Source organism: Gadus chalcogrammus, chromosome 14, assembly GCF_026213295.1.
Source record: "Gadus chalcogrammus isolate NIFS_2021 chromosome 14, NIFS_Gcha_1.0, whole genome shotgun sequence".
NCBI lineage: Eukaryota > Metazoa > Chordata > Actinopteri > Gadiformes > Gadidae > Gadus > Gadus chalcogrammus.
The window spans coordinates 16,226,954-16,248,314 of record NC_079425.1 but is presented as its reverse complement, the minus strand read 5'-3'; the positions used below and the strand labels follow the sequence as shown (position 1 = coordinate 16,248,314).

Below are 21,361 nucleotides of genomic sequence, written 5' to 3'. Positions count from 1 at the left end.
CGACTGCTGCACCAATCAGGCACCTTGTTGTGATACAGGATCATGAACTTTGAGCTCGTTCTACTTGAACATAGAAATAAATTGTGCAAATCCTGCTGTGTGCCGTTAACAGCCAGTTGCAACAGATCCACTATACGTCTGCCTTGTTTCAGATATCCTTTTGATATGGAGAACAATCTTTGCGTAGTACTGCATTCAAAGGGGGACCTCCGATTGGTACAGAAACAATGAGTTTTTACTAGTTTGTTCTTTGTAGATTTCCTTGAACTAATTTAATTTTGCAATCCTATGTCGTCCACAGGAAGAGCGACCAATCCCTGAACCTGGACCTAACGGTTAGAAGCAATGGAGTTTGCACAACGGATGCACATTTTTTTTATGTCAATCTTCACATTGCAATCAACATTAGTGAACTCTATCGTTTTGTCTCTTTTTTACCCATGCCTGTGTTTTCTAGATGTATTACTGCGGATGCATTCGGTGGGGATCTGTGGCTCTGACGTGCACTACTGGCAGCACGGGCGGATCGCGGACTTTGTGGTGAAACAGCCAATGGTGCTGGGGCACGAGGCCGCAGGGAGGGTGGTCAAGGTCGGCTCGGCAGTCAAGCACCTCAATGTTGGCAAGTAGCAGCAGTTCAGAATCTAGATAAACAAACAATGTCAAAACAGAGGGGTATTCCATCAAAGTTGCTAACGAAGGCGGCGCTTAGTTGATTAAGCCAGTGATTCTACTTCATTTAAAGGTGCCATGGCATGAAAATCTCACTTTATGAGGTTTTCTAACATAAATATGAGTTCCTCTAGCCTGCCTATGGTCCCCCAGTGGCTAAAACTTGCGTTCGGTGTAAAACGAGCACTAGGTGTTCTGTTCGCTAGGGCTGGGCAATATGGCCTAAAAAAAATCCCAGATTTTTTCACAAAAAAAGATTTCCGATTTAAATCGATTTACATAAAAAGGCATTATGGCAGGCCATGCCATTGTAATCAGTGTAACCTGTAACATAAAATAAAATATAAAATAAAATAGTTCTGTAAACATAAAATATTACTAAGGATAAGAAGTAGTTCTGATAAAGTGTCAACATAACATTCACGCTGATTTGGAATGTGGTTTCATACATCGTCACATAGCATCTAAGCTCCTCCCCTTACTCTGCCTGGCCCGCCCAGAGAATTTGGCCCGCCAATGAGACACGACCGTGCTAGCGCCACATGTGTGTGTGTGTGTTTGTGTGTGAATACACACACTGTAACGCAAGTGTTTCTTGTCGGTTCTTTGACGTCTCTGGTATTTCCACAACGAGACTGGAGTGGGGGTTATCTCAGCCATGGTTGATAAGGAATTGGGGGAAAGGAACTTTGGCTTTGACTCCCTGAAGTACATGAACTGCGACATGCTGCCGGTTGCTGCGAGGAACCACCGCTGCGAGGCTGTGTGCGCCTCGCCATTGCGATACATCCACTGTAAACAGAGCGCATGGTACCGTGGCTGCAAGCTGCTCAGGGCCACACCCCCACCCTCCTCCTTGACCCGCCTCGCTCCTCCTCATTTGCATTATAGCTACAGACATCAAAACAGCGCATTTGGGGGAATCTCAATGTGCGACTGGCTCGGAGTGGCTGTAACTCTGCACCACGGCTGAATTTCGGGAACATCTTTGAATACTGTGTTAGTGGCCCACTAATACCTATATTAAAGCATCCATAAAATAGCATGTCATGGCACCTTTAAGAATGCTTGATTCTGATTGGCTGGGAGGAGGGCATTAACCCGGCAGGTTGCCCGCTGACTTGTCGGTTCTACTTGCTGCTGACTGAGCACAGCGTCATCAAATAGTAGATCAATACGCTGCTTGTATTTTTTTGAATACTTGTCTTGTCTGTTCAGCCTTCAAAAAGAGAGCTGGTAAATTGTAAAAAATAAATTAAACTGTAACCAGACAATGCGGTCATATGCTATAGACACTAGAGTATCTGTGGTATAAAGGCTGGGACCAATTTCGAATTATAGATATGTACAATCCATAACGTTAGCTCTCTGGCTTATAGCTCAGCGGACTAGAATACCTCCCATTGCCAAGTCGTATCTTAGGTCCGTCACATTTACTGGAGGAGTGAACAACGTTTCCGTTGCATAAGAGCCTTACGGGAGGGTAATGATTGTTCCAGGTTTTAGTCAAACCCTCAGACATTTCCAGGGAAACTACATTTTGGCATGTGAAAAACTTTATATTTGTATTGTAAAACGCATGAAAATATAAATTAATGAACTTAATATTTTTTCTTTGGCAAGTGACCATGGTATAAGCGGGATAATGCCCTTCAAGGTGTCCAAAACATGTTTGATCGATTAAAGGGGACTACTTTTTGCATGAGATAAACTCAAACAGAGTATACATTTAATAAGCATGCAATACGAATAAGAAAAAACATAATTATCAAAGTATTTAAATTGTTTTATTATGTTGGCAAGCAAGAAGTAGAATAAACGGGATAATCACCTCAAGGCAGGGCAATAGGAAGGTTACCGTCCACGAGCCGGGCATATCAAACTGTTTATTGCCCTGCCTCGGTGATTATCCCATATAGAACTAACGCCAACTTCCACTTGAAGCTAAAGTCATTCCGTCAACCCAATTCAGCTGCGCCTTGCTCAGGTTAGTTCAAACCAGGCTAACGTTATCGTGGAATACGCGCTCACGAGATATGGAACCAGCCCAGAACCGTGAATGTCGAATCATGGATCAAATGTCCGATAAGGACCGAGCGGGATCTTTTCCATACAAAATAGTTCCAAAATAAGTATAAACGGAATAAAAAAAGACAAATAGTAAGTAAGCAAACATCTGATGTAGTAATTCACAGTATAAACATCAGGTCTATTGTACGTCAACCCTCATTTAGCACATTATGTGCTATATACCTGGCTAATGTGATAGGTGGGCCTGCTTGCCTATGAGTACTGCATTCCAGTCCAGTGTACAAGAGGAGAGCATATCGGGTGCAGCGTTTTCTTTTATATTTGGCGACCCAATTAAAACCTCTGAGACTGACTTGTGGGACGCGGGACAACTCAAATTTATGTTGTGTGCAACTGTGTATATATTCTCCAGGGGACCGTGTGGCTGTCGAGCCAGGGGTTCCTAGAGAAATGGACGATTTCTTAAAATCTGGACGCTACAACCTGTCACCCACCATCTTCTTCTGTGCCACGCCCCCCGACGACGGCAACCTCTGTCGATACTACAAGCATTGTGCCAACTTCTGTTACAAGTGAGGAACCCCATCACGCCAAAACGCCGCCCTGTTGCGATACAGAGTGGCGCGTCTGTATGTCTTACTGTTGATGTTGGAGTGTGTGTGACGTGTGTGTGTGAGACAGGAATGTGAGGTAGAGTTCAATTGTTCGTTCCGGTTGTGAGTGAACGCTGACGCATCTAGCTGCCGCTACTCCCCGGTGTCGTCTCTGTCTGTTCGTCTTTTTACGCTATCCATGTCTTTTCCTCTTTGTGTGTGTTTATATATCTTATAACTGCAAGTTCGGATCCCTCATCACATCGTTATCACTTGCAAACTGCTGGAATTATTTTATTCACCTGCTTGGATTACTAGGCTGAGGCTCGGTCAAAGAGACTGCTAAAGTGTTCGCCAAACTGATGTGCTGCTCCCAGGCCTCCCATTTCCCCCTGCATTGCTTTATGCAAGCCCTCTCAGGAGTGATACGCTAACACTGTTCATTGGTAAGTCTCTGCTTGCTTTGTGAGAGAGCTTTTTCCTATTGAACTGTTGTAGCTATTCTAGGGTTCTGGCCACCTCTGTTGCCTGTCCCCTAGAGTGCAAAGTGTTGTCCTGTTGGCTAATGTGTTTAGTTCACAGAAACTGGGTCTGGATTTGAATGTATGGCTGTCTGCTATTGTGTTTGGTGCACTTGTCTGGAGTGAGCTGAACGGTGTCCGGCTATCCCTTCCTAATGCATGTAGAAATTGTAACGCTGCTCTGGCTTCTTATCCACGGCTAGGGCACTTACGCTACAGAGAGACTAGTTATCCGCACTGGCTCCTCTATGCCTCTAGGCTGGCATGGCATTAAAATACTCGTCAACCTATCTCCACCCCCTTGGGCACAAAGGCTACAAATGCAGCGTCCTTAATATATACACAGGGGCTCTGGTCGGAAGATTGTACGCCTCCCTCCCATATACGTTTGTGATGTTTTGATGTGATGCTTATGTGTTGAGGTGTTTTTTTTTGCTAATCCCTACACTGTGCCCCCCTTACAGGAGCATAGTTTGGGGCATTGACAATTTTTTTCCCCCTCGTTCCCTCTTGTCTTAGCTTTGAAACTTTCTTATATAATGCGGGCCGCATGATTCTCCGTGAACAAGCGCCCGACAGTCTCTCCGTCCTGTCTCCCCACACTGTCTTCTATGTTTCTTGGACGGATTGTTACTGGGAATTTGTCGATAGTTTAAATGTTCTTTTCCCTCACTCTCCACCTCATCCCTAACTCTCCACCTCAAGCTGGAGTGTAGTGAGCGTTCGGGCGTCGATTGGTCGCCGTGCATCACCCAAGTGGGTGCTACATATTGGTGGTGGTTAGTGAGGTCCCCCCCTTCACTTTAGTCGTCTTTTGAGTGTTATTAATTCTTCATGTTTAACCTCTGTCTTATAACTTTATGCTCTGTAAGGTGACCTTGAGTGTCTTGAAAGGCGCCCTTTAAATAAAATTATTATTATTATTATTATTATTACGCAACCACCAACCCTAACAACAACATTGATTCTCTCTGGAGTTCATCTCGTAGAGAGATGTGCCAAGTTTGCGCGGTAAATTGCTGACTTTGAGAACTTATGCTCCATAAAGTTAACAAAAGCCTCCCTGGACTACCCTGCCTCTAGAAGAGTGCAGTTTGCTTTGCTTAATGTGTGTTCTCTTAAGAAGAAAGCACCTTTTATCAATGATGTAATTACTGATGCTGGCATTGATTTACTATGTTAAACTGAAACGTGGCAGATACCAAATGATTTTATTACATTGAATGAAGCTACTCCTCCTTGTTATGAATTTATTGGTCAGCCACGCTGAGGAGGGGGCCTTGCTGTGGTCTCCCACTCCAGCTATATGGCTGTAACAGTGCCGCATTTCTCATCAATTTGCATGTCTTGACTTGAAATTCACTGGTGGTTTACAGCTTCTATTATTACTTGTTTGCCAGCCTCCAAAAATTATTTTCTGAATTTTCTGAATTACTCGCATCTCTGATTCCTATTTGTATACATCCATTCTGGTGCTTGGTGATTTCCATATTCATGTCGATTCTGGAATCTGTAATTTTGATGAACAATTTCTGAATCTGTTAGACTGCTTTAACCTCACTCAGCATGTCGATTTCCCAACCCGCTCTAAAGGCCATAATCTGGATCTTGCTGCACTGCAGGCATCTCACCATCTGATGGGTGTCCTAAAGATCTCTCTGTGCCTGACCGTAGAGCCATAATGTTCAATCTTTCCATTCCTGAGCCTCCCTGTTGGCACCTTGCCTCTCGCTCCATCACATATAGGAACACAAAGAGCATTACTATAGCTGCTCTGTTAGACACTCTGAAATCTAAACCCATCACTGAGTCATTAGATGCATGTCTGGATGACTTACTCCTGCTTTACAACACACATCTTGCTGGCTCCCTCAATCTTCTTGCTCCCCTGAAGATACGCTCGGCCTCCTTCGCTCACTCTGCCTCATGGTTTACACCTGAGCTTCGTAAAATGAAGGTGGCTGGAGTGAATTGGTCGGAAGACTTGCCTAACTGTCCATGCCCTGGCATACAGTGATCATGTCTCTGCCTACAAATAGTTCTTCAATGCAGCTAAGACCATGTATTACACCACCATCATTGACAGAGGTCAAAACACCCCGAGAGCCCTCTTCTTCTAGCCTGGCTATTGCCAGACCAAGCTCAATCATAGATTGCACGTTTGTCTGGGGAAGCTGCTGTCATTTTCTTCAGCGCAAGCGTGAAGCCAGCTTGGAGATTAGCTCCTGCAAAAACGTAGCGGAAGCAGAAAGAAATGTATTGCTCTTCTCCAGACACTTCTGCAGCACGAATTCAAATCGCCGGCAGAATGGGCGGGGCTACCCAGTTCTTTGTTGTGAATTTCTTGAATTCTTCAACAACGAAATAAGCTTGATCTACAAACAGCTCCAGTCGACCTCCACCACCCTAAATGATGTTCCCTCCCCCATCCACAAAGTAGATTCTTCTCTGCCTTCTCACCCATTGATGAACATTATGTTCTGATCTTGTTACTAAGTCCAGACCTACCACCTGCCTTGACCCTATGCCCACCCCACTGGTCAAGGCCTGCCTACCAGCCCTCTGCCCCCTCCTGGTACAAATAATAAACTCATCTCTCTCACTGGGTTATGTTCCCCTGCCTCTCAAAACAGCATCCATCACTCCTGTTTTGAAAAGGCGTGGGGCGGCCACAGAGGATTTTCAAAACTATCGGCCCATTTCCAACCTCCTGTTCATTGCAAAGCTCCTCCACCCCTAGCATTCTGTAAAAAACAACATCTTCAGATGTCTATCTCCGGCAATTTCACTACCACCTCTGCTGAAGTAAGAAATCTGGGCGTAATTCTTGATTCTACTCTCTCATTCGATTCACACATCAAAAATATCACCAAAACGCCTTTCTTCAATCTAAAAAACATCTCCAAACTCAAACCCCCCTTCACTCATCTGCAGCAGAAACAATTCAATCGGCTGCAGTCCAAAGCTCTGCTGCAAGGCCACTCGGCCGCACCAGGCCCTGGGATCACATCACTCCCATCCGACAACAGTTGCATTGGCTCCCTGTCCACTACCGCATTCAACACAAATCATTCTGCTTGTCTATAAATCTCTACATGATCTGTAGCCTGTAAAAGGCTGGGTACATTTAACCAGTAAAATGTATTATTATTATTAATTGTTGATTCAATTGTTACCTTTCGTTCTGACAGTGAGGAACTGTACAACAGTGAGGAACAGGCTTTTCATTTGTCAAATGGTGTCTAGGCTTCCTGACAACGTGACCTTCGAGGAGGGCGCGCTGATTGAACCACTGTCCGTGGGAATCCACGCGTGTCGTCGGGCTGGGGTCACCCTCGGAACAACCGTCTTAATCTGTGGCTCCGGTAAGATCACCAATCACATCACATCAAAGTCAATAACGTCCACAGTCTAATCCTTGAGCAAGGTGCCATTACTGCTACTTCTTAAATCTTCCCTACATTCCTAACTGAGTTCATGGTAAAATGAGGTCATATATGAAAACCTCCAACAATTACATCACATATAACCTTTCCACCAATAATGGGCCAGCTTTCCCCAAGGATAGTGCTACACCCTGATCAAACATAAACTAACGCATGATATTTCCACTATGTTGCTACTGAACACATTGTTGGTGTGAAAGTCACTGACTCAACATCTCGATCAATCGAACCAATGAACATGTGTAACACTGGAAAGCGGGTAGATATCATTTTTATACGATACCCAACAAGGGGTTAGCTGCTCCCTAACCACGTATCATAGAGCCGGTGCCAGGGGCTGCTTGTGAAGACTTTCTATCAGAATATTTAAAATATATATTTTTATAGTTGACCAGCAATAGTAGTAAAAAACGCATGTGCTGTGTTACGATATCCAAACTTCCTTGAGTACACTATCCGCACTCTCTAAGTGCGCTGATTTTCAGATGTCAGTGTCATTTCAAATCAAATACTCCATGGTGCAGTAACCAGAAATTATGCAATAAACATCCCACTTTGAACGGTGAACACTTTACGCCTAGCAGCCATAAAAAGCTATTAAAGATGTAAAAACTACAAAATGACTCCATAAATGCAGGCAATGTGGAAAATGCGCCAACATTGGCACAGCCTGGCGCCGCCTCTTCTGCTACGTAGCTAAGATGGCTGCCGTTGAGTACGAAAAGTATGCATCGATCCACACTCCACGGCTTGACCGTTTACAGTACACCATCCGGGTCCTTTCAGTACACTTATTGTCGCCCCAATCTTAATTAGAATGCCCTACGTACTCAAACTAAGTATAGTGAGTACGGCTAGTATGGATATTGGAACACAGCAATGGTCTGCAACATCAAATCCGCTTCAACAAATGATCGCAGCAAAGTTGGAACATTGATGTCATGGTTCTATTTGGAATGGAACTCCCAGACCACATCAGTGGTCCAACTCATGTTTATTAAAAGCTTTCACTGTTGTGTTGTTCTCCTACACCACCAGGGCCTATTGGGCTGGTCTGTTTGCTTGTGGCCAAAGCAATGGGTGCCTCAGTGGTTGTCATCACAGGTATAATATAAATATATAATAAACTAAATTGTACTGCACTTATTTGTACTTATTTTTCACCATGTAAACCAGGTAGGTTGGTGTCATTGAGATCTATTTAATAAGAGAGACCTGGCCAAGACAGAGGTATAAAACATACACTAAAGAAGAAAACACAACAAATATTTTACAGAATTGTTGCACATTAGTGTCATTGGCTTTCATTGAACTTGCTCTCCTTTCTAGATCTATCCTCGGAGCGTTTGAAGATGGCCCAGGAGGTAGGGGCTGACTTTCCACTGTTGGTGACGAGAGAGGACTCGGCACAGGACGTAGCCCAGCGAGTGGCGGGAAGGCTGGGGAATCAGCCACACGTCACCATTGAGTGCACCGGAGCGGAGAGCAGCATACAAACCGCCATCTATGTACATAAACCGTATATATATATCAATATTTATTCTGTGTTTATATGTGATGTATAAAGTATAAATTGAATTATCATATCATTATCTAGTTTCATTAGACAAATCTTCCTGTCATAAAACAGTGGTCTGTATTTCTATAGTGGACTATAGTAATAAGATAAATTGGAGCCCTGGAAAATACCTATCTTACTGCATATTTCTTAACTAGCTGGGTAAAATGATGGATGACTAGCTGGTGTTGTTGTGACAGGCTACCCGGTCTGGCGGTGTGGTGGTCCTGGTGGGTCTGGGTGCAGAGATGGCCAGCGTTCCTTTGGTCAACGCCGCGGTCCGGGAGGTGGACATCCGCGGGGTGTTCCGCTACTGCAATACGTAAGCTAACCTCATCATGGTGTGTTCCAGATGTACACCCCTCGCATGAGTTGCCAATTGGGAAATCAACCAGAGGCACGCCACCTTTTGGTCGTATCCACTCGGGCTCCTGAGTGTCCACCGAGTTCAGCGGGCCAAACAAAGATGGCTGCGCCCGTAAAGATCTTACATTACTGCTTTAATCCGGTCCCCAATTTATGCATTGCAATGTAAAGTTTTGTGGTTTGTTTTCGGGCTGTTATGCTAAAGAGGCTAACAATAACAATGACTACATTATCTTGGACAATTTATATATTAGCATTATCATCCAGCACCCAGCCTCATCCTTGCTCTAACATCTGTATTATCAAATAGCGACCCTTGTATTAACTTGTATTAACTCTATCTGAATACAACACAAACAACTAATCGTCCTCAACCTGAGGTTTACTTTTGCCTGCCCGTCCATGACTGATTGGGCATCCATAGTTATACCTTTGAGCTCATACAATATGGGAATTGTGTCAGTAATGGGTGTTGTTTTGGGTGTGTCACCAGCTGGCCCATGGCCATCGCCATGCTGGCGTCGGGGAAGGTGAACGTGAAGCCACTGGTGACCCACCGCTTCCCCCTGGAGGACGCCGCTCAGGCCTTTGAGACCACACGCCAAGGTCACGGGGTCAAGGTCATGCTGAAGTGTGATCAAAGCGACCAAACGCCATGATGATGCTAGAAGAGACACACAGTCTAACAGCCACAGTCAGAGACATACAATCACACTGATATACTGCCTTTTTACATCCGAAACAGAATAAATGAATGACATTAATAAATGTTTATTAAATACCATGAGATCCAATTTGGTTACTTACCTGCATTATTTAAAATGGGCATTAGGGGACTCAAGTCACAAGATTTTATAAGCCATTCCATAGATAATCAGACAGATCGAAACAATCAAAAGAGTGCCGGTGTTTCCAAACCTGCGGGTTGCGATTGCTTGAAATGCATATTGTGGGAGATTCAGTCATATAAGCTAAATGTGTTAGATTCATTATGACCAAGAGCAGCCTAATGACTCTTTGACAAAAGCAAATTACTACCAACAACTTCATTGGGACATAACTTGCATATGTTGATGGATAACATATGCAATAACGATACACATTACACTGCATAACAATGTTATACGTTTGGAGCCCATAAAGTGTTTGGAACCAAAGATTAAATAAGCATCCAGGTAAACTGAGTCAAATTGGTTCCGTTTTATTATCTTGCAGAAATTACTGATAGTTATTGCACACAGAGGCATGCACACAGAAGATGTTTGTATGCGTAGGGTTTTCAGTCTTTTTTTTTCTTTATAAGCCATAACTCCAAAGTAAGTAGGACAGCTGTTTTTTCTGCCACAGTGCAATTAAATAGCTCTTTCTTTCTCACACTCTTGACAGGAAGTTGTGTGCTAGCAGATACTAAAACGTGAGTGAGACATGGGCACAATATACTAGACATTTTAATTCTTATGTAAAGACATTCTTGTACTGCTGATGACAACAGAGCTCACATAAAACAATACATTCACAGTACACTCCTCCCCTCCCCCCCACCAGAAACAACAAATAAGTACACATACCCAGGTACAGAAACACACGCACAGATTAGTCACTTAAAAAGAAGAATGTTAAAACTTTATCTTTTTCAAAAGAATGACCTCGATGTCATAAGCTAAGTTATTACTGTAAATGTTCTTGAAGTTGCATCGCATCTTATTGAAATGAGGCGTCGTATATCCATTCATGGGAACGGTAAATTATGTGAGGATCCCTTTTGTGATGTCCATTCCAGAGTTGGAATTTTTTTCTATTGGCCTAAACTAGTAGTAGTCGTATCTGTAACAAAATGGCCGTTGCTCCCGGTTAGCCTCTGCTGAGACCTCCTTGTCCACCTGCAGATTAGCACGTTAGCATACAAACTCATCGGCGCGATACTTCGCGCTGTAGGTTCACAAAATCTCATTAAATAAAGATAAAGCATACCTGTGTTTTCCAGCTCACCTATTTACACACTCAACCCTTTCCTTTCTTTATGTTTGACCTTCAACCTTTCTCTCAGAGACATCAGCCACTATTTACATGGTTAAAATAAATATCAACAGAACGGACATCGAGACAGTAGAAGCACAGGAAAATTATCGCACTCCCAACAGAAGTAGAACATAAATAGAAAAAAACGCCTGCTCGTTCTCAACCACCTGATGTGTTGGTGACATCATCACTCCCGGCATGTTCGATGAGGAGAGCATGGGTGTGGGAAGCCCTGACATGTTTGCACAGAATGGGAGGATAAACATTGAAAGAAAATAATGTTCAATCTGTTTTGTTGTCCAGGGGAAAAAGCTGTCCTTATTGGTCCGCTCGGGTTGCACCTTGGGATTGTGAAGACCAATCCTAGCTGTCGGCTTGATGAGTTATGCATGGTCCTTCCCCTTCCTTCAAATGAATATTGGTGTTTCCTGTCCAGTAAGCAGTCTGAACATGGCAGCTGGCATGGTCTTCATGTGGATCTGCCAGGCAAGGAAACAATGTTAACCTCTCAAACTAAATGTAATTTCAAGTCAGTTTTATGTGGCTATCCCTTGATCACAGTTCTAGTCGCAAAGAGCTGCACCGGCCCACACAATACAACCCCTTAGCCTTAGCCTCTAAAGGACAAGGAGAAGGAAAAACTATCCCTTTCCAGGGATAGTTTGGAGGGAATAAGTGGTCTCAAGGGCAAAAGTAAATGGGCAGTTTCAGGATCTCCATTTCCGTGATGCAAATAGAAACATGTTCCTTTAAGTGTGTAATCACAGCTGGCAGGTGTACAAGTTTTTCCAGTTCGGGCCAGAAGGGGCCTGCAAAAACTCACTTACAAGATAAAATAAGCGAATGGGAATTTTGTACCCCCATTGATGAAGTTTTTCATTTTATCTCTAGGTTAGGGAAAGCATTATGTACCTAATTGAAAATATCCAATATGAAATCAGCTTTATTACGGTGCTACACAACAAAGGCCAGCAGGGGCCACGGTGAGTCATTGGAAATCTAGGGGCAAATGGGTAGAATTCAGTTGGTGCAATCTGCACCCTCACCTCTCGATGCTACTGAATTCTAAACACTGGACCAATTTTTGCAGACAGAAACTCGACTGCCAGGTGAAGTATTGCTGGTTCCTTTGACCAGTCGATGTGGGGAAACGCTCATATCTGTCTTATTGACAAATGTCCTATTCTGTGGTTTAGGTTGGAGATGATTTTAGGCGTGTGTATTTGTGTGGCTCTAACCTCTCCCACTGAGTTGGAGAGGGCCTGGACGATCTTCTCATGGGCGGTGGCAACCACACTTTGACTGTTGATCTCGATGATGCGGTGTCCCACACGGACCCCCCCTCGCTCCGCGATGCCCCCCCGCATCAAACTGCAAATCTGTGTGTTTAGACAAAGAAACAACATTAAACTCATCTGCTTGGTTTGCTAAGCTTAACACTTACTAGAGTTTCCTCAACCTCTAGTTGTAATTAAACCCATAGCTATGGTCTTTAATCCCCAGTCGATAATATAACAAATTTCGGAGCACACAATATATTAACATTTTGCCTATAATGTTACAAGTTACAACTAATAACAGTTACGATCAGAACTATAAGTCACATGATGTAGCCTATTAGGAATACCGAGTTGAGTAAATATTATACCCCAGACATATCGGCTTTGGTGTTTTTCTTTTGAGGGGTTACACAAGGAAAAGCCTTCATTGTTAAGTAGTAGATAAGGGAGGGTAAGGCTAGGTATAAGATAAGGTAGGATATAACAAGGGATTAACCAATGTTATTGACAACAATGTAAAAAAAAAAAAGGGAGTAAAATGTGCGCATATGTGTATATGTGTATGTTTTTCTTTCAAGAGACATTTCATACATATTTTATACTGATGTAACACAGCTACATTTCACATTGGTGATATCATGACGACTAATGACTAATACTTCTATCTGGCAAAGCTGGGGTGGATGGCGATTCTGCAGACCTTAGGCTTCGCCGTTACCATTTCATCTCGCTTATATTTTATCTCTAGTGGATGGGGGCTCCCAATTACTATCTGGCGTGGACTGGCACTCGTGTCCTTTTCCATGAAATATGTTTCTTGCAAGGCTGGGGTTGATTAGAAATATGTAATATTAAAATTTAGAGAGCGTGACGTCATCACGCTCAAGCCTTAACGGAAGACCAACTGATAATTTACGAAGCGGGTATGTAATTGTTACCAAGTAATGAAGTCTGAAATAGTTGAAGTGTCAGAGAATGAGCCGACTGCTTCGCCGTCCTACCATTGATTTCCATTGTTAAAAATAATATTTAAAAAGTAGAATATCATAAAAAGTTTAAAATATTTTAAAAGTTTGAATAGAAGTGCGTGATTCCAAGCTAATCTGAACATTTTAAAAACATTTTTAAAAACTGTGGAAGGAGCAGGGTCCCAAAATTTGTAGAGAATGATAAAGAAAGAAAGAACAAAAGAATGCATTTCCTGTTGAAAATGCGGTGATTGCTGTAGTGCAAAGTGAGGTTGAAATATGTTTTCGTAAAGCCACATAGATTAAGACAAAAATAAATGTTAAAAGGCTTAAATCAAGTGAAGGGATTTGAACAGAGTCTAAATGTAGTAAACAATGTGAACATGCACAGGTTTTTAGGTGAAAACTTGTGTAAGGATTAGGGTCCCAAAGTCTGTATAGAATAAGAAAGAAAGAAAGAATAAAACCATAGTTTAAAAACCAAGAAGAACAATAGTTTGGCGCTGCATGCGGCACTCACCTAAATATAGAATACACAATAAGAGTAGCAGTAATTCTGACAAAGGTACTAGTTGTAAATCGCTTTGGATAAAAGCATCTGCTAAATGCCCTAAATGTAAATGCAACAATATGTGTAAACATTACAGGCAGTTGAATCAGACATTATTAACATTATATGCTTCATTATTGTAGACCATTATACATACAGTTAGTGTGTCCAGGGCCGTCCCATGTACGGGGGAGAACATTTAGAGATTTAGAGATGTTTTTTTTTTATCAACTATTGTCCTTCTTGCAGTCTTCAAACAGACTATAAATATGAAGTGATAGAAAGCTAGAAGGTATTTGCTAATATGAGGATTTGGTTAACATAATCTATGTTAACAACACTTCTGCTCCTGTTCAGCAATGGCTCATTGATGTTGTAAAATAAAGCTCTGTGTTGGTTGTAACTGCAATTCATCTGTTAAATTAAGCTTGTGTTGCTTGAATGTTCTTCAAGCAAATGTTCTTGAATGTTCTTATCAATCTCTAAAGCTCTTTGTTTCTAAGAAGTTTTATATATCTGATAAATAAAGATCTTTGTTGCTCAAAAGTGTTATTAATGTTTTAAATTAAGTTTTGCATATCAAAACTGTTGAAGAAAATCTGTTAAAGAAAGCTTTTTGTTGAATGTGGGCTTGACATGTTTACTCACAATGCCATTCTGCACACTAAAGCCCAGCTGGTATTTAAGGTCTGGTCGCTTAATTAGGACCGTTGTCACAGGAGGACAGCTGACGATGTTCAGTTTCACCTGCACCTGGTTCTTCAAGCCCTGCAAACACACAAACACACACACACACACACACACACACACACACACACACACACACACACACACACACACACACACACACACACACACACACACACACACACACACACACACACACACACACACAGAGAGAGAAGCACAAAATATGTTATGCATATGTTATGACACTTGAGGTCCCTATAATCAATAACGTTTTTTTAATCGAATTACATTTTAATTTAAAGATGACCTATATTATTTTGCTGTACTTTACCGTAAATTAGGGGAAGTTGTAGCCCTTTTTCAGTTAGTTCATTCTGTTTGTTGATTCTGTTCATGGTCAGTATTTAAAGTGGACACACGTAGTAGATATGCAGCGGTGGTCTTTGCTGCCGCATCTTCATGCACTGGACATTTCAAATGGGGCATCTCACCCAGCTCATACATATTTGAATCCTACCTGAACAGGTGTGTGTCCTACAGGCAGAGGTGTGAGCCATTACCTTGATGATGCCTTGGCAGGTGGCCAGTGGCAGCCCCACCAGGCTGGTGTTATTGATGGACATGATTTGGTCTCCGATGCTGAGCTTCCCGGAGCGCGCCGCCGGCCCGGCGTTCATCATGTTGGCCAGGATCACCGTCGGCAGGATGGAGCCCCACCCCGACTCCACGATCACCACGCCCAGGATCTCCCCTTTGCTCTTCTCTAACTGCAGCTGATGGAGATGGCGAAAGAAGGAGAGGGTTAAATAGGCAAAAGATAGCTGGCCTATGGCCATCCAGGGCGCGATGGTTCTAAATCCCGATGTGTACTTGGCGGGGTGCACGTCAGCTATGGTGGTGGACATTTTTGGAATCATCAGTATTGTAGAGACCCCAAGGCAGCTATTCGACCCAGAGAAATAAATTAAGCCTAAAATCTTCAGCCAGCATTACGTCTAGGAAGAAATTCAGCCTCTTTAAACATCCTGGCACTCCTCTACGCTCAAAATGGGATATTTCTATGGCAATCTGTCCGGTTTTAAAATGAAAGACGCTCAGCCTGTCGTGATCTCACATCCATACCGTGTGCGGTATCTGCTTTGTCATGGATCAACAGACTTATTATTGTAAAATGCTAGATTTCCTTGTTGAAGTACAATTTATATATTTGGTTGTGGTTCAACAGTCTACGTCTACATGTTAAACTAAAAAGTACAGGAACAGTGGCAGAGTGACAGACAAGGATGTCTGTTCTGTTAAAGGGATATGTTAAAACATATACTGCGACAGAATCATAAATAGATTAGATAATTAGCACATTTTTTCTCCAATGGAAATGCAAACCAGTACCACAATTATCCATGAACAAGTTTTAAGTAATGCACTTCACATAAACTTTCAACAATTACATAATGAAGTTGTAAGGGAATTGAGAAAGTCTAAAGCAAATTCCTTATGTTCCTTTATGCACAGTTAGATGTTTTTGATTATGGCATTTGTGAGGATGTATAAAAACATTTTATATTTTTCTATGTAATGTTATTGATGCTGTTGTTTTGTTTTTGATATTGTCTGCAATGTTTAGCATGTGTTTTATTGTCCTTTGAACTCCTTGCCCAGGGACCACAGATGCAATTTAGCTATTCAGCTAATTCTAGTATAGAACCTTTTCTGTACATGGTCCCTGTCAACTAAACCAATAAACTAAACTAAACTTCGTAGTTGTGGTCTGTATCAACCCGACTGAAGGCCAATGGATATTATTATAGGCGGCACACTACATGAGGCTTCTGAGTGTATTTCCACAAACTACTTTCCACCCAACCGACCTCTTTGCAGTTCGCAGAGTTGGAGAAGTGAATGAGGTCATCGTTATACATCTCCTGGGTGTTGATGACATCACTGTACTGCTTCTGACTCAAGTCCTCTGGGTTGATGCCGTTAGCTCTCAGAAACTCCTGGTAGGCCACGCTGAAGGCCTGGCCGATCGACTGGGCTATGAGCTGGGCCTGCAAAAACCGAGAGGGAGGGAGGGAGAGAGAGACACGGAGCCATGGGGTAGGTGTCACATAACCCTCCTTGTGGAAAGTACATAGAAACATTGTTTTCCGAACACACTTGAAGCAGCGAGAGTGAAACCTCTAAAGCAACCCACCCTCAACTCATCTGATGTAAAAAATTGCCGAACTGTCTCTCTTCTAACATTGATTTACAAAACACTTGGGCATGCAGTCTTTTCCCAACTCTCTGCATGCCTCCAAAATAATAAACTTCTCAACCATCACCAGTCAGGGTCCAAGGCAGGCCACTTAACTGAGACTGCCCTCCTTGCTTTCACTGAGAAACCTAACACAACCGAACAGCTCCCTCTCCTCCGCTATGATTCGTTTGGAGCTCTATGTAGCCTTCAACATAGCGAACCAACAGATCCTCTTCCCCAACCTCCAAGAACTGGGAATCCCATGCTCTTCACTCTCCCAGGTCATATCCTACCTCATAGATGGCACATAAGGGTAACCTTTAAGGAAATAATCAGAACCTTGTAGTCTCCATACTGGGATCGCTCAGGGTTCTGTTCTGGGTCTCATCCTGTGATTCCAGCTTGTCCTATTAGATGTCTTGTTACTCTTCCCCTTGGTTTCTCCACACCTGTATTCTAGTTGATCAAACACTGAATATGGTTTCACCTATGTCCTGTTCACATCCTCCTCCCTGCCAGACCTCTGTCTCTTACACCCTACTGTTGGTATTACCAAAAAACATCAACTGTAATTCAGTAAGTCATTGTAAGTGACAAATAAAAAATGCACAATACACAAAATACTAGTGTTGAATAGTAGAACAAAATTAAAGTACAAACAAGTGTGCTCTACTGTGTAATGAGCTAAAAGCCATGTTCCCACTTACGTCCTCCGACTCAAAGACGTGGCAGATCATCTTGTACTGTTTCTTGGTCTCAGGGGCCCCTGGCGTTGTCTCAATGCAGTCCTGCGACGCCATGCGCGGCATCCTCCGCCTCGCCATAAGCACCACGATGTTCCCGATGTCAGCGATGTAGGATATGGTGCGCAGTGCGTTGTCCATCATCGTTTCCTTCAGATGGAGCAGTGAGTTAAAACCTCTACAATCCTTTGCTGAACCCTCATTGTATAAACGATAGACTACAGCAGTATTAAAGGGCAGATTGTAACTGTGATAAAAAGAGAATGTAACTGTGATAAAGGATAGACTATAGCCGTGTCAAAGGACCTATTGTGTCTGTGATGAAGGATAGACTGCTACTGTGATAAAGGACACACTGTAGCTGTGATAAAACATAGACTTTGATACTTGACTGGAACTGTAGCTATACTTTAGCGAAAAACATTTCTGTCTGATTACAAAAAATGTAAACTAGCTTACAGGTAGTTATGGCAACCATACCTCTGCATTTACATGTTTGTATGTGCAAATATATCAGTTCAGTATCAGGCTCAGTTAAGGCTCAGGAAGCTCCTACCCCGAGGCAGGTACTACCTGAGACACTAACTGAGCCACTAAACGGTGAAGTAGGGTAGATCCTCTCTCCCCAGCCACACCCATAGCGGCTCACTAGAGGGAAAAGTCCCTCAGTCGGAGCGAGCCTCATGTTAACATATCAGAATTGGCATGCATACCCATTTTATTAAACACAGAACATAACCAGCAGCTTTGCGATGCTGCCGCTCCGTGGCTCGCCTGGTGTGCGACCTGCTTGACATGAATGAAGCTCAGTTGTATCTGAGTGGGAGTCGGACCGAGAGTGGATCAGGATATTTAGGCCGGCAGATTGGACGCAAGGTCAGTTGAATTTCAGTCGACCAAGAGTTGTATTGGTTGACTAGGGTTATGAATGAATGTGAGGGTGTTCTTGTGTGTGTATGTACCTGGGAGTCTGCGTTCAGAACTTTTATCCGCTGAGTGGAGATGAAGAGATCCACCTCCGTCATCGTTTGGGTGTCTACCTCCGCAGTCTGTGAGCACACACGCACGCGCATGGACAAACACACAGACACATCCACATAAACTGGTTACATCACATACAGTATATATTATGTAGACACATTCTATATAGTAATACTATATGTTATCATGACTATGAAATTAGCTTGAGGCCACATAGCTGGCCTGAATGAATGGAGATGCTTAGCACTGGGCCTTGGCCAGGCGGTGCTCTGCTCATTGCTAACACTGGTAATACTGATAACTACTGATTGATGCATGTGTCACGTCTTGCCCTGCTAATTGTTGCATAAATGTCCTCATCATTTATTGTTTTACCACGTCTTACTTATATATCCTCTCATTTCAGATACTTTCATCCGAGAGGTTTCCTGCTTCTTTGATTGACCTCCCTCTCCTTGATTGTTTTCACTTGTCCCTCAATATCATTCCCCTCCTAGTATATTTAGTCAGCATGTTTCTTTCCTCCTCGTTGTTTATCTGGATGATGTCCTGATCTTCTCCCCTGATGAGATGACTCATGTCAAGTTCTTCAGTGCCTCCTCGACCACCAGCTCTTCTTCCAGGTTGAGAAATGCGAATTCCAAGCCAAAACCGTCTTTCTCCTGCGTTTTATTGTCTCTCCAGATATCATTCAAATTGTTCCTGCAAAAGTCAGTGCGGTTGCTGAGTGGCCTACAGGTTAGTTCAGCGCTTCCTGGGGTTCATTTCAACAGATGCTTTATCGGAAGCATGGCCTTGGCTCCTCTAAAATCAAGTTTCTGTGGTCTCAACAGGTTGATCTGATATCCCTAAGGCTGAGGCAGAGTTTTACCTACCCATCCTCAACCTCCCGGATCCCTTTCAGCAGTGCATTGTGGAGGATGAGGCCTCAGACGTGGGCATCAAGGATGTCCCTTCTCAGTGGCCCATGACAGATAATAGGGTTCATCCCCGCGCATTCCATTCCCACATTCCAGAAACTCTGCTGCCGAAAGGAGTTACGACATGAGTATGATGGAACTGTTGCCGGTCAAGGTGGCCCTGGACATTTTACTTTGTTCTTTCTTACCGTCCTGGTTGTGAGAATATCATGCTTCATGCCCTGCCTGTTTGAGGAAAGGGTACGACAGGCAAATGTTCGAGTACCGGACGGCTGTCCACCTAACCGGTTGTTTGTTCCAGCATCTCATTGCTTTCAGGTTTCCATTGGGCCCACACCTCCCCCTTCTCTCCGGACTCTGTTCTCAAGCAACACTTCTGGTATCCATGGAGAGAGAGGTTGAGGAATATGTGGCCTGTCCTGTGTGCGCCGGAACAAGGTCTCCTGACGCTCACCTCCTGGTCTCCTGCGCCCGCTCCCTGTGCCTCAACGCCCCTGGTATGATCTTATTTGATTTTGTCACAGGGTTACCACTCTCGGCAGGTAAAACCACCATTCTAACGGTAGTGGAATGATTTTCTATGATGGTTCACCTCAATCCTCTGCCCGAGCTGACTCCGCAAAGGATACGGCTGAGGCGATGTTATTTATGTGCATTTTTCCCATTTCTGGAAAGTGTATTGTTTGCTTCTCGGTGCCAGTCAGTCTCTCCTCTCTCTGGGTATCACCCCCAGTCCAAAGGCCAGACCGTTCTGGACATTTTCGGTTGGGGTCGTGGACGACAGTACCTGGTGGACTGGGAGGAGTACGGCCCTGAGGAGAGTTGCGCACTATCTGTGGTTTGTTTCTACTGTGGCCATTAGTAACGTATTCTGATTCATTAGGTCCTTCTACCTGTTGCCATATTTTGGCCTTATGTGTGAAAGGTTTGTTTAGGCTTTGACCAAGCCTGTAGGAAGCTAGTAGGGGTGAGTGGCCTTTCATTTATGCTTGTTTTTGTTGAGCTAGGGAGCTAGGCTTAACCATTGTATTTATTTTGAGCTATTAGAAAGACAATTCTGGCTTTAAGGTAAGTCTGTTAAGTTTATTATTTAAGCCCAGGTTCACCCTGATGATATATAGCTTCTTTGGCCCATTTCAGGCTTGATATAGGTTTATTGTTTGTTTACTTGAGAAACGCTGCGTTTGGATTATTTGAGCTGGCCTCATGTTACCCCCTCTATCTAGACTTGAGGGTTCATACACACACACACACACACACACACACACACACACACACACACACACACACACACACACACACACACACACACACACACACACACACACACACACACACACACACACACACACAATGGGAGAAGCTGGTGGTCATCACATTTATACACCACCTTCTTCTTGATTTTGGCCGCCTTCTGCACTCTCTGACAGGAAAGCAGGCAGGTAGACAGGACAGCAGACAGGCAGGTAGAAAGGAAGTCAGGAAGGGGACAGGAAATCAGGCAGGCATGTAGGCCAGATACAGGAGCACCGGGAGCAAGAAGAGAAGGAAGGGAAAGAAAATAAGACGAGACAAAAAGACCCTCAGACCACAGAGTAAGGCTTCAATCACTGAGCAAGAGAGGTGGACACAGAAAGACAAAAAGATCTTCTTTAGCCAACAACAGGACAGAACTAAGTAGGCGAGCACCAATACCTGCTAGATAAACGAAGGCGTGTGCACACATCGGTGACGGCATGCATGAGGTCCGCAGAACCAGTCCAGACTAAGCTTCCCCAGATAGA

At 43.4% G+C, this 21,361-nt stretch overlaps 2 protein-coding genes across 2 annotated transcripts in view; one reads left to right on the top strand and one right to left on the bottom strand.

Annotated features, from left to right (window-relative positions):
- Positions 1–29: 29 nt before the first annotated feature.
- Positions 30–14,379, top strand: sord (sorbitol dehydrogenase). The gene is made up of 9 exons (XM_056608474.1): positions 30–216; positions 302–335; positions 458–622; positions 3,116–3,275; positions 7,064–7,182; positions 8,302–8,367; positions 8,593–8,771; positions 9,022–9,143; positions 9,681–14,379. Exons 1-9 carry the CDS (start codon positions 43–45, stop codon positions 9,844–9,846), a joined length of 1,185 nt encoding a protein of 394 aa, XP_056464449.1. The 5' UTR covers positions 30–42; the 3' UTR covers positions 9,847–14,379.
- The window catches only part of apba2b (amyloid beta (A4) precursor protein-binding, family A, member 2b), a 33,068-nt gene continuing 21,418 nt past the window's right edge, over positions 9,712–21,361 (bottom strand). Inside the window, exons 8-14 of the mRNA XM_056608477.1 lie at positions 18,639–18,725; positions 17,641–17,826; positions 16,563–16,742; positions 15,255–15,467; positions 14,653–14,772; positions 12,445–12,585; positions 9,712–11,685 (exon numbers count right to left, since the gene is read on the bottom strand). Of these exons, the coding sequence (XP_056464452.1) occupies positions 11,614–11,685; positions 12,445–12,585; positions 14,653–14,772; positions 15,255–15,467; positions 16,563–16,742; positions 17,641–17,826; positions 18,639–18,725 (999 nt within the window). The 3' untranslated portion in view covers positions 9,712–11,613. The remainder of the gene's footprint in view (positions 11,686–12,444; positions 12,586–14,652; positions 14,773–15,254; positions 15,468–16,562; positions 16,743–17,640; positions 17,827–18,638; positions 18,726–21,361) is intronic.